General features: G+C 49.5%; 1 protein-coding gene across 2 annotated transcripts; it reads right to left on the bottom strand.

Moving 5' to 3' along the window:
- Window positions 1–346: 346 nt before the first annotated feature.
- On the bottom strand, window positions 347–9009 carry LOC131573455 (rho GDP-dissociation inhibitor 2). 2 transcript variants are annotated; one of them, XM_058827434.1, is made up of 6 exons: window positions 8863–9009; window positions 5182–5370; window positions 4516–4599; window positions 3605–3681; window positions 2072–2135; window positions 347–1137 (listed from the first exon to the last, which is right to left on the bottom strand). In XM_058827434.1, exons 2-6 carry the CDS (start codon window positions 5357–5359, stop codon window positions 938–940), a joined length of 603 nt encoding a protein of 200 aa, XP_058683417.1. In that variant the 5' UTR covers window positions 5360–5370; window positions 8863–9009; the 3' UTR covers window positions 347–937. The 2 variants fall into 2 exon arrangements, with proteins under 2 accessions (XP_058683417.1, XP_058683418.1); XM_058827435.1 differs by lacking the exon at window positions 8863–9009 and adding an exon at window positions 5902–6149.
- Between the last annotated feature and the right edge of the window lie 2965 nt (window positions 9010–11974).

Below are 11974 nucleotides of genomic sequence, written 5' to 3' on the forward strand. Positions count from 1 at the left end.
GTCCCTGTGCATGTCCCTGTGGCTGCTACGGTAAGTGTTTAACATGAGAAGGGTATGTTATAGCTCCCTGGCTCATACAGTTGCCATCTGGAATGAGAGGTGGGGGCTGTCTACCCCTGGAGTCTACCCCCATCACAGCCCAGGCCTTGGGCTTCAAAGGATTCATGAAATCCCTGAAGGAAATAGTTCTGAAGTAATTTGCTTATAGAATAAGGCTGATGTTTTGAAGGAGGAGGGCTATTTCCCTGCTGAAACATGCTCTTTAGCCTTTTCCTATAATGCATTCTTCACATACACATCACTGAGAAACATGCTCTAGAAAAGAATGTGACACTCATGCAGAAAAGAAGAAAGAAACTGGTTTTATTCTCAGACACTGAAGTCTTGTTACGGCATCTAGCTGCATTCCCCCTGACTGGCTTTGCCTGCACAAGGATGGATTTTAACAGGGTAGGGCACCAGATACAGACCAGGAGACCATTGCGGGAGGTAAATAACCCTTTACAATGAGTCAGAGCACATGGCAAGTGTAACTCAAGATAGGGATTTTCCAGGGACCAGTCAGCCCCTGCCAGGTGATCGTGTTTCCTCGAAAAGGCACTTCCAGGACTGGAGTTGGTACAGGACAGATGGGGACAACAGGAGGAAGTACTGGGGAAGAGGGAGGGAGATGCTTCCCAATTTAACCCAAAGTGGTGTCATGATGGGGTGGCGGTGAGAACGACTGGGCTGTTTTCAGTGTATCGGAAGAAGCAGCAAAGGCCACCTGCAGGGCTGTGCATCGACCGAGGCTGGCACAGAGCCCCAGCAGCCAGGGAAGGGCTGCCAGGGCTGTGGCCAGCCATGCTGGCAGGCAGGAGCAGTGGTGGGCATGGCCCACCTGGAGACTGGTGCAGGAGGCAAGGGGATGGGAAGGGGGAAGGCAAACTGGGTGAACTCATTCTGTCCATTCCTTCTTGATGGACAGGTTCCACTCCCAGGTGAGATGGTCATGCTTGTCATCATCCGTGAAGAAGGATTTGTTGTGATAGGTGCCTCGAGCCAGCATACCCTTAGGAGCCTCTTCAATAGGTGTCAGGAACTCGTACTCCTCTGGCCGCGGCCCATAGCTGCCAACCATGAACGTGGCTTTGTCCACTAGGAGAAAACAATCCACAGGGAATAAGCCTCTCAGATGGGAATGATAAGGGAGAGAGGAAGCAATGAGGAAAGGAGCAGAAAGGAGATGGGGGAGAAAAGAGCAGCCCATGTCGGCAAAGGAGAGCAGAATCAGTGCAAAAAGCAGGTTAGTGAAGCATAAGGACAGCTGGATGGACAACATGGAGGGATGGGCAGGTGAACAGGCAACTCAGTTTGTACACCCTCACATGTGATGTGATTGTCCCAGTTTGAGACAAATTTGGGAGGAACCTGAACATTCTGGCTGCTAGAAGGGTGTGAGTACACCAGCATATGGCTCAAGAGCTACTTTGATTTGCCACTGCTTCTCTTTACTGGTGAGAAGACACCAGTTATGTGTGCTGAACAGGATGCTGAAGCCTTAGAGATGGTAGCATGAAAATGCACGTGGGGTGTGTGTGTTTGCAAAACGGGGCTTTCCTCTGCCTTTTCCAAGCAGAGCAGCACTGAGGAGAACCCTTGGGTAAATACAGGGCCCTGCACATAATGGGGAGTTTCATAGAGCAGGTCTGAATTTTACCAAGTGCTTCTGAGGAACTTTCAGAGGGTGGGAAGCTCCACACAGGCTGAGCCACTGCACAGGGGGTGGAGAAGTGCTCTGTATGGAGAGGCAGTCTGTGGCAAGCACTAAGTGAAGTCTCTGCAGACCTGGCTGCTGCAGACAGTGGTGTACAGGTACCAGAGCTGGCTCATACTGAGTTGGCACAAAACATGAAACCGCTGTCCTGGGTGAAGCACTCTGCTGAGAAGTCACCTCCTGAGTGTTAGCATAGGGTGGGACTCAGGACCAAGGGAGCCTCTGTCCCATCCAGAGCTGCAGGAACACTTCTTAGAGAAGATGGAACACACAGTAGGAGCAGTGCTGTGCAGGGCATGCAGGGCTCTTACTCACCCTTCACCCCTGTCCGGTAGGTGTGCTGCACGTATTTCAGTCCCGACACAATGTCCCTGTTTACCTGCAGGAAGTAACCAGAAGTGTCAAGAGAGGAGTTTTTGTACATGGTGATTTTCCCTCTCCTCAGGGACATACTCATCTTGGCTCCCTACAGAAGGGAGCCTCAGCACAGGGCACATTGTACAGGTCCCTAACACTTCTCCATAGGTACCTGGAGACCTTTAGCATCCTCTGTGCATCTCCTGCACTTCCCCATCCTGTGCCCAACTTTGAAGCTGACTGGAGCACATCACTAAGGTTCTCAAGACATGCTGATGAGAACAAAGAAAAGTGAAGCAGGGAGTTCCCATTTAATAATTTTAATATTGGAAACCATACATGGGTAACTAGTCATTCCTTCAGCCCCCACGGGTGGACAGCTTTAGGTGCCCTCTAAGCTCCATGGGGAGCTGGAAAGTTTCTTCTCAAAAGACAGAGAGACAGATTTCATAATCTTTTCTCAAATCTCCCATGGATAGTTTGGATGTATCCACTGCTGCTCCCCTCCAGCACACACCACCCTCCCACAGTGGACACTACTCAATCTGAAAACAGGATGGACAGATCCTTTTACATCCCAGGGTAGAATTCACACAGTACGAGCCCTTACCAGCCATGGAACTGAGGGAGTTAGAATAACCTGTCTGGCTTCAGGTATCTCTGGTCAACAAGGCACACATACAGATGGAAATATTTCAGAGCACAAGAGAGGTGGAGGTGTCTTGGGGGAGAGCATTGTGGGACATTCATCTCTGACACAGCAAGCCTCAGAGAAAAAGGGAAATCTGCCCTACAGAACCCACAATATTAACACTTTCCCTTGTCTGTCTCAGGAGAATTATTTTTCTTCCCTTTTTGACTTCTCTTCCAAGCCTAGCTGTGAAGCAAGCACTGGCAGAGATGACCAGTTCTGTGCTGGATGCCACATTGCAGAGTGGCCAAGTTTCATTTTCAGCTGTAAACAGAAGAAATGGCTGACACACTGATTAATGGGAGTGAGGGAGAAGTGAGCCCATTTCGGTATATCATGACCTGAAGAATTCAGGTATCTTCAGCCAAATGCTACAATACTACATCTTTTTAATGTAATGTGTACATGAAGCCCAGTAATACTGACTGAATCAGTATTTCATGAATAGCCATTCTTGCTTCTCTTCTCCTCCCTGTTCATTTCCACTTAGTGTGAAGTAAAGATTTTCCAGTGGCTGAAAAGCAAAACCAAACTCAGCCAAAACTACCCATCTGGCTTTTAAACCACTTGATGTTTATCAGTGTGAGCAAACAGAAACCAGCTTCCTCCAAGGGGTGAGCCAGCAGAAGTGATTTCCTGGAAATACCTCATCCCTTGGGTAAAACAACACCTGAAACTAGGGGAGCTTTGCAAGCGTTCAGCTTTTGGGCACGCATGCTGTCTGGCTCTAGTTATCTGATAGACTGCCACTGACTGGCCTTAGCCACTGATAAGAAGCAATTTGCAGGAAAACAACTCACTCTGAAGTGGATCTTAACTCTGTATTCCACCCCTTCCTTTAATACGAAGGTCTCTTTCTTGAGCGCTTCGAGGTCACCTGCAAGGAGAGGATCAAGCCGTCAGCTAAAGGTGTCACAGCGAGGAGAGACCAGGCACAGGAGGAAGATGGGGGTGGTGTTGCTGTCAGAGGTGAGCATCCCTTCAAAGGATGACACCTGTAAAATGAGTATGCAGACATCTGTGTAGGATTGTGTCGTGAGACCGAATACACAGAAATTCCTGGGTGTTCGTATGTATCTGTGCCCACAGAAGATAATGCCTAAACAAACACAGGTATGAGCAGATATAGATAAAGGTGTTTATGCACAGACTGGCTGCTGAGTGTATGCAGGAGTGTGTGTACGCTCCATCCACGCCCAGCCCTGGCTTGGGTGAGAGGAGTGTGTTTCACAGCTCCTGCCCAGCTTGGAAAGCTGCGTGGTTTTGGGCAAACAGGAAGCCTCTCTGCCCCTCCAGACCCAGCTTCCTCTCTCTGCAGAAAAGCCCATATAAGGCTCTCTCCCCATGTCCCCAGGAGCCGGAACTGCAGTATTGCTCGGTTCTGAAGTTTCAGTACAGCCTGTTACCCAAATGTATGCACATCCCTTGTGCTCATGAAGTCTCATTGAAAGGAAACAAGCAGAGATGGCAAGAGAAACCCAGGAGCTCCTAGAGCAGTCTAGATGAAGAAAAAGACCCTCAGTATTTTCCTCTGTTACATCTCCTTCTTTTTTATTCATATGTGTATATTAAAATAAGAAACAAGGCTAAGATGACTTTAGAACTCCTCTAAAACCCACTGTAGCATCCCAAGGACAAACTATTTTAACTTGGAGCATGCCAGGGCCTTGGCTTGTTCCCCTCTGTGACGAAGGACAGAGCCTGTGCCTACCTGTAAGGTCCATAGTGATTGGTCCTGGAGCAGAGTCACATACCAGAGTGAGTCGGGTGACCACCACATTGGGAGCTGTTGGGTCTGCAGGTAGGAAAAGTCAGGGAGAAGCTGTCAGCTTGCAAAATTAAATGCAATCGAAGGGGAATTACACTGAAGAAACAGGGATGCCTTGCCAGGCAGAAACTGCATTTCATGAAACATCCAGTAATGCCAGGCTTCCTTAGCACAATAGGACCCCATGTCTACACAGTCCTTCCACATGGATCCCTCTGGCCTCCATCACAATACCTAGAGGTGATCATTCCGCCACAGAAAACTTCCTTCTTAAGATCATTCTGAGCAACAAGACCACCTCACAGCATAGGCTGACCCCTTCATGTTCCTAACCCCTCAAAAGTCCTCTGAGACCCATACATCTCCCACCACAAATCCTCTTCCAATGCCAGCACTCCCCAGTAATCTTCCTAACTCCTGACACCCATAGCATCTTCTGTGCTCCTTTTACATGCACTTTTCCATCTGTCCATCCCCAGTCCTGCACAAGCAGTGCATGTCCCTGGCCAAACAAGATCCCTCATCTTTGAAGCAACCTTGCCTCATCCCCACAGCACACTGTTGCAGCACATCTCCCCATCCCCTCCCTATCAGCGTCCCTCAGCCTACCTACTACCACAGGTCCATCTCCCAGCAGGGACTTCTTGTACTTAGCGAGGCTTTCATCATCCTTGTCCAACTCTTGCAGCTCCTGCAGTGTTTTCTGGGGAGGAGGTTTGTAGTTGAGTTTCCCATCCAGCTCATCATCATCATCCTCTACATGAGGTTCTTGTGTCTTCTCAGTCATGGTCACTCGGTCTGGGTGACAGAGGAGGGGGCAGTCAATGAGATTGCTGTGGGTGGGAGTAGTGTCCCTGGGGGCACTCGCTCTGGGCACAGCGTGCCTCAGTTCCCCTGACAGGCAGGGACCCACCCAGTGCCGAAGGCAGCGGGATTCCTACAGGCAAATGGCGACGGTGACCAGCTGCAATCCAGACACTGCTGTGCTGATATTCTGGCTCAAACACAATCCCCCTCTACCCCCGCTCCTCTCTCCCTGCAGGCACCACGCGCACACGCAGACCTACACCATTCTTCCCTCCCAGGGAGGAGGTGCAGGAGCAGAGGCTGAAACCAGAGTGATTTACAGCCACTCTGCAGCACAGTTGTGGCCGGCAACCCTGCAATTACAAGCCATCCTACAAGGCTTCGGTGCTCTCCGGCAATCTCGCACAAAGAGCCACCGCCACACGCTGGAGCACAGAGAAACACGAATAAAACCAAGGACAGATGTTTCGTTCACCCTCTCATAATGGGTTAAAAGCCACCTTTCACAGAAAGATCGAATACCTGACAGCCACTTCCTCAGATCAGCAAGTCAGCTGAAGCTCCCAAGGAAGCGGGCAGGGTGGTCTATCGGCTGGCATTCCCTGTGCTCCCACCATCAGCTCCCTTCAGACAGCGATCAGGACTCATTCCCAGCGAGGAAGGAAGAGTGATGGTGACCCCAGAACAGCCACGCATAACCGAGCCGCTCCAGTGGTGCTTCTCGGAGGGGAGAGGCAGGGCAGCAGGGCTGGGTCACACACCGAGGAACGGCACAAGGGCAGCCAAACTGCTTGGGTGGCATCCCAAATGGGAGCCAGGGCAGGGAAATAGCAACCAATGGGCAGCCAGAGCATGGGATGGGGGAACAGGAGACAGGCAGGAGAGGTAAGCAATGCTGTGCCAGGTGCCCCTTAGTCAGCTGCCTGCCTCGAGGAGCCAGCCACATGGTCCTAGCCACCTTCCCACTCTTCAGAGAAAGGCTGAAAACCAGAGCAGTGCCCTGGTACAGTGGCAGCTGTCACAAATGGCCAAACCATTCCTTGTTCTTTGGCAGCAAGAGGATTCGGTCAAGCTACTCAGATCATTCAGTTCACTTCCACTTATCCTTCTTTGAGACTGTCCCTACTAAAAAGTCCCCTTTTGCTTGCTTATTTGAAATTTTCCAAACAAGTCATTTGTCCTTCTCTGCAGCTGTGGCCTTAACATTTGCCCCTGCTCCCAAAAGTTAAACTGGAAGCTAATGGGATAGTTTTTTCATTCATTAAAATAGAAAAGAAACACCAAAAAAAATTAAAAAAAAAAGAGAAAACAACTGTTCAAGGTGAATCAGCAAGTGGTGGCAGGCAACTCTGAGCAGTATGCAGACCTCTCAGAGCAATTCCAGTACAGGGAAGAAAAATAATCAAGGAGTGGTACATTGGCATGTTGCAAAGGAACAGAGGACTGAGCAGCACACAAACAAGAAGATTCAGTCAGGTATTCTAATTGGAAATGGCCATTGCAAGACGACTTTGCAATTTTGTGGTGAGTGAGGAGCTAGTGCAGAATGGACAGATGGAAAATAAAAGGGAATCTCAACCCAAACAAATAGGAAAAAAAACAGGTCCCAGCAGCTGAATAACCCTGGCTCAGTTCATGCCCAGATCTAGGACTGTGAAGTACCCAAGTACCATAGGAAAGGCCCATAGGAAAATCCCTTGAACTTGTCCTCAGGAGAAAGGAAACCAAAAGCTCCCTCCTGAAAGCAGCAATTACACGTGCTCCACCACTCTGTGGCCCCAGCACAGCACCTTAGAAAGCTTCACAATCCCCTCAGTGCCATTCCACATTCAGCACAGGAAGAGGCTGTGATTAGCCATGACAGCCACTGCCGAGTCTTGCCTTCCACTTGCTCCAGCTGCAGGTCTGAGCACTGACCTGAGCTCTCTCACAATACCAGGCTGCATCTGCCACCAATACAAGCACAGACCAGAGGTGCCTGCCCACTCCCACCCTCCCATGTCCACCTCTTGTCCTTTATCACAGGAGAGTGTCAGACACAGGAGATGGAAAGAGGCATCTCTGTCCACATGCAGAGAAAAGGCAAAGTCAGGACTGGACCAGCTGCTTGCTCCTCATCCCTCAGAATCCCTCAGACCTTCCTTTTGCATCACACATGCTGCAGAGACCGTCCCTGCCAGCCCGCGGGGGTGGCTCGCTTGAAGGGGAACGCTTCTAGATTCCGAAAACCTCCCAGAAAGGTGGACAGACAACCTGCCATGCCAACAGCAAGATCCTGCAGGGAACAGAACCAGCCAGGCTGTCTGGGATGAACAACCTCTGACTCACAGGCATCTCAGGATGGCACCGATCAGACCAAGTTCTGGCATTTTTCCCCAAGCCGTGGACTTGACGCTGCCTTCCTGCCAAACTCCAAGGCAGGCGGTGACCAAGAGGAAAGCTCCCATTTCAGCAGCTCCTGCCCCTACTTGCTCCAGCTCCAGAGCTGGTCCCCTCTGCAAGCTGAGACACATTCCTGAGCTCAGGCACCTCTGCCTCTCTAGAGACACCATGCTGCTGTCGGGGTTCCTGAGTTTCTGTGCTACTGCCCAGGCCAAGGGCTATTATGGACCCCCCCCCCCCCATCCAGAACAAGAGCCTCATAAAATGAGAAAATTAACTCATTATACCATGCTAGGAGAAATCTGTGTGGCTGGCGTCTTGCCCTGCCACATTTTTCTCACATTTCTGCAGCCCTAGCCCACACTCCTGAGTCACCTGCACCCCTGAGGCCTGGCAGCACCCGTGAAACAGAGGGAGAGGGCAAAGGCAGGGTTAGGGATCCCTGTTAGAGAGGGATGGCTGCAGGGGGCAAGGAAGGAATCACGCCTTGGCGAGAGGGGTGAGCGCCTCGTAGCTGGGCTCTGCCTGCGCCGTAGGTGGACAGCTGCCCTCGCACCTGCAGCAGGAAGGGGCAGTGACAAGGTGGAGGGCAGGCCCCCCATGCCTCCACGGGGAACAAAAAGTGGTGTTAGAGGGACAGCACTTTACTTGCCCTCCATCTGCCCATCACTTATCCAAACCAACCCCTGGCCGAGGGCTTATCTCCAGGAAGAGGGTTTAGCAGGGAGGAAGTAATTTTCCGCGATGGGGGAGAAACACACCGGACTCAGCAGCGCCCCCAGCCCCGGCCTCCCCACCCCAAGCCCCGGGGTGCGGGGACAGCCCATCGCCCGGGGAGCGCCGGGTACCACTCGGCAGGGACACAGCCGCCGCCAGCCCGGGTCCGCGGGGGCCTCTTCCCTTCTTCCCCTGCCCCTCCGCCCCACCGCAGCGCCGAGCCTGACTTCCCCCTCGGGTGCAGGCAGGGCTCTGCCCGTCTTCCCGGGCAAGAGCGGGCACGGGCAAAGGCGCAAAGTTGCGCGGCGCCGGCGGGGATGGAGCCGGGGCTGCTCCCGCTCCACTGTCCCTGCGCGGCGCCCCCCGCCCGCCCCTCGCACTCACCGGCGGAGCGGCGCCTGCGGCCGGGGTCCTCCTCTGCTGTCAGCGCTCAGCCTCGGGCTCTGGCAGTTGGAGCAGGAAGGAAGTTGGTGAGGAGAGGAAAAAAAAAAAAAAAATAACACTCACACGCAGCGAAAAAAAAAAAAAAGAAAAAAAAAAAAGAAAAAAAGAGCAAAGCGCGGCGGCAGCAGCAGCCCACCAGCAGAGGAAGCCCTGCGCGGCCCCGCATGCTGCGGCGCTCCGCCGCCTGCCCCGCTTTGTCTGCCGCGCTCCTGCTGCGCTGAGGTGCACGGGGCTTTGTCTGCCGAGCCCAGCCCGGCCAGAGTGCTCGCCGGGCTGCGGGCTCTCGGTGAGGGCTGCTGTGCCTGGCAGCGAGGGGGTGATAGCTTTGTTTTTTCTCCCCAGGCTTTTATTTTGTTTATTTTCCTGGTGTAATTAAGGTCGGTTTCAAAAACTGGCGCTGATTTATACCGATTAAAATATGCGGAGAATCGGGTCGTGTATTGCCGCGAACGTGGGAATATAAGGAGTATTGCATATGGAGGTTGTTACGAACCTCATTTTTCCTGCTACCTGCTGCACTTAATCTGCTTATTGTTCCCAACTCCAAGCCGTTGTCATACGAGCAGGTTCCAAGATCAGCTACCTCAGGAAGAAAAAGCTCTCGTTTCCCAGGGTTGTTTAAATGATCGAGAAGATTTTACACCGCTTACTTTCTGAAAGATCAGCAGGTTTCCTCTTTCTTCGCCCCTCATGGAGTGCCCACTTAGTTCATCAGTCACATACATCCTTCGTGTACATAGTCCTCAGTGCACAACAAATTAGATCATCGGTTTGCAAACAACAAATCTGGGCCTGCAATGACTGATAGACTGCTCTTAATGCATTTGCAGCAGCAAAATAAGCAAAGCATATCTATTGCCAATGGGCTTACATTCACTGCCCAGGATCCGCATATCCATTAAAAGTGTTTATTGGACACAAATTTTTAAAGGTTGTAAACAACTGAGGAAAGGGGGTCTTCTTCAGATCTCAGAAGAGGGAGACTGATTTTTCCAGCCAGATATTGCATTCATTTAGGTTGTGGGTGGCACAATGATTCTTACCTCATAAATTTCAAGGGAAAAACAGAGCATATGTCTGTCTGACAATGGATTCCCATTTATCAGGGGCTAAAGCCTGAGAAACATTTCAAGCTTCCATTATTTAGTTTCACATCAAGAAAAATGATTTTATTCTCTGCCACTTTTTTTCACTGCTACACTAACCCTTCCCCTGAGCCAGCACAAGGAACCTGACTTGAATACAGTACTGAAATGAATTCAAATGGTGCCGGGGAAAAAAAACATGTAAGCAAATGTGTAAGTATATATTGGTGAGTTTTCAACCCAGATAGTTGTTCATTATGGACAAAACCTGTACTTGTTCGTAACAGACAAATGTGGCTAAACCTTTATGCCAGCACCAGTGGCTGAGTGAGATGGGGATGAGGAAAGGACAGAACAAATTCTTTCAACTACAGTGCCATGTTATGGCAGCTCATGTTGTTCATATAAGCAGTCTTGGCCTGGGAAAACTGTGAAGAGTTGGATATGTTAAATATGGAAATCTTTGAGGAAGCCTCTGTGTCTTGTACATCAGCTTCTTGTCTTGGTTTCTTTGCTGTCTGGACTAATTCTCTGATTTCAGCTTAGAAACTGAACACAGTTGAGCTGGGAGGAGGTGTGGGTTGAGGTTACTGTTCACTCATGGCTTGGTTTGAAATTTCCTTGGTCTTAGCGACCATACAGTGCAATTTTAAATAGTGTTATTGCAATCATCCTTGCTGAGGCATAGTCGAGATTAGCTTGTTCTCTTTTGTGGGTTTCTTTTTAGTGAAACACCAGACTGCATGTTCCTTTGTGTAGCTCTTTACACGCTATTTCTAAATGCATGTGTGCATACATTAAGATCAATTTATCCACAACTATGCATAAAGGTATAGGGATGTGTAATTGTGTGCCACCATATGTATGTGCACCATATTCATATGATGTACCCATATGTATGGGTTCATCTGCCTAGCATGCAGGGGAAACAGATTTTACTCCTAAATTAGAAGTTAGTCAGTATGTGATTGTGGGGACATCATGTAACTGCTCTGTGCCTCTTTTTCCTATTGATAAGCAGTGTGAGAAGGAGCTGCAGACGTTGGAATCGCACCGTGCCAAGCAGATGGGAACTCAGAAGCCAGATCCTTTGGGTCAGAATATCCAGCATCCTGCTGGGGAACCACGTCACTGCTCTGCTGGAAGAAAGGAAAGGTTTGAACCACAATGGAGCAGAACATCGCTGAAAGCAAATCTCTACCACTGAGTATTTCGTCTTTGACAAACTGATGCCATGCCATGAAGATCATCTCTTGGCAGGCGTTGTCCAACCCCAGCCAGCTCTTTTCTCTGTGACAGAAGGAGGCAGGGACAACAGCTAAAGTGTACCTGCTTTACTGCAAAACATATGGTAAAATTTCAAATACGTTCTTAGTCGGAAAATTATATTTTTTACTTAAAATACTATGATTAAGTCTTATTTAATTTTACCCCACTGATAACAGTTGATTGTACAATTAGTAGACCACATTAATAGCTGTAATCAACTGCTAGTGTCTAAGTTTATTTCAAAAAGTTTATGCAAAATTATAAATGCTTATCCTTCAACTACAGAGCCTATACTCCCAACAGTCATATATGTCTGTAGCACCCTATGGGAAATAATAAACCTTGACTTTTTTTGAAATTGTAAGATTAAAAAAATTAGGCATTTTTTTCCTATTTGAATTTGGATTGCTGCCAGTCCAGTACTTCTGGATTTGAATTTTTTGCAGTGGTGGTACATTGCAGCTTTGTGCTGCTAAATGCCATCTCCCTCTTCTGTGGAACAGGTCACTGCGTTTGAGGAACTGAACTACTTTATGACCTTTAGAAGTGACTAATCCAGAAAAATTTCACCTGTTAGAATTTCTTATTTTCACCTACTTGTAATCTCCAAAACTGTCTAATTTGGAGCTGAAATTTTCCAGGCTGGAAGCTCTGAGGGGAAAAATAAAAAGATATTTCAGTCCAGGTAGGGATCCAGT

This window comes from Poecile atricapillus, chromosome Z (assembly GCF_030490865.1).
Source record: "Poecile atricapillus isolate bPoeAtr1 chromosome Z, bPoeAtr1.hap1, whole genome shotgun sequence".
In the NCBI taxonomy this organism is placed as follows: domain Eukaryota; kingdom Metazoa; phylum Chordata; class Aves; order Passeriformes; family Paridae; genus Poecile; species Poecile atricapillus.

Excerpts from the sequence above, each read along its gene's own strand:
- LOC131573455 (XM_058827434.1), bottom strand. The coding sequence starts at position 5,359 with ATGACTGAGAAGACACAAGAACCTCATGTAGAGGATGATGATGATGAG. Across the intron at positions 4,600-5,181 it reads AGATGGACCTGTGGTAGTAG|ACCCAACAGCTCCCAATGTG; the intron begins GTAGGCTGAGGG and ends TCCTACCTGCAG. Across the intron at positions 3,682-4,515 it reads AATCACTATGGACCTTACAG|GTGACCTCGAAGCGCTCAAG; the intron begins GTAGGCACAGGC and ends CTCTCCTTGCAG.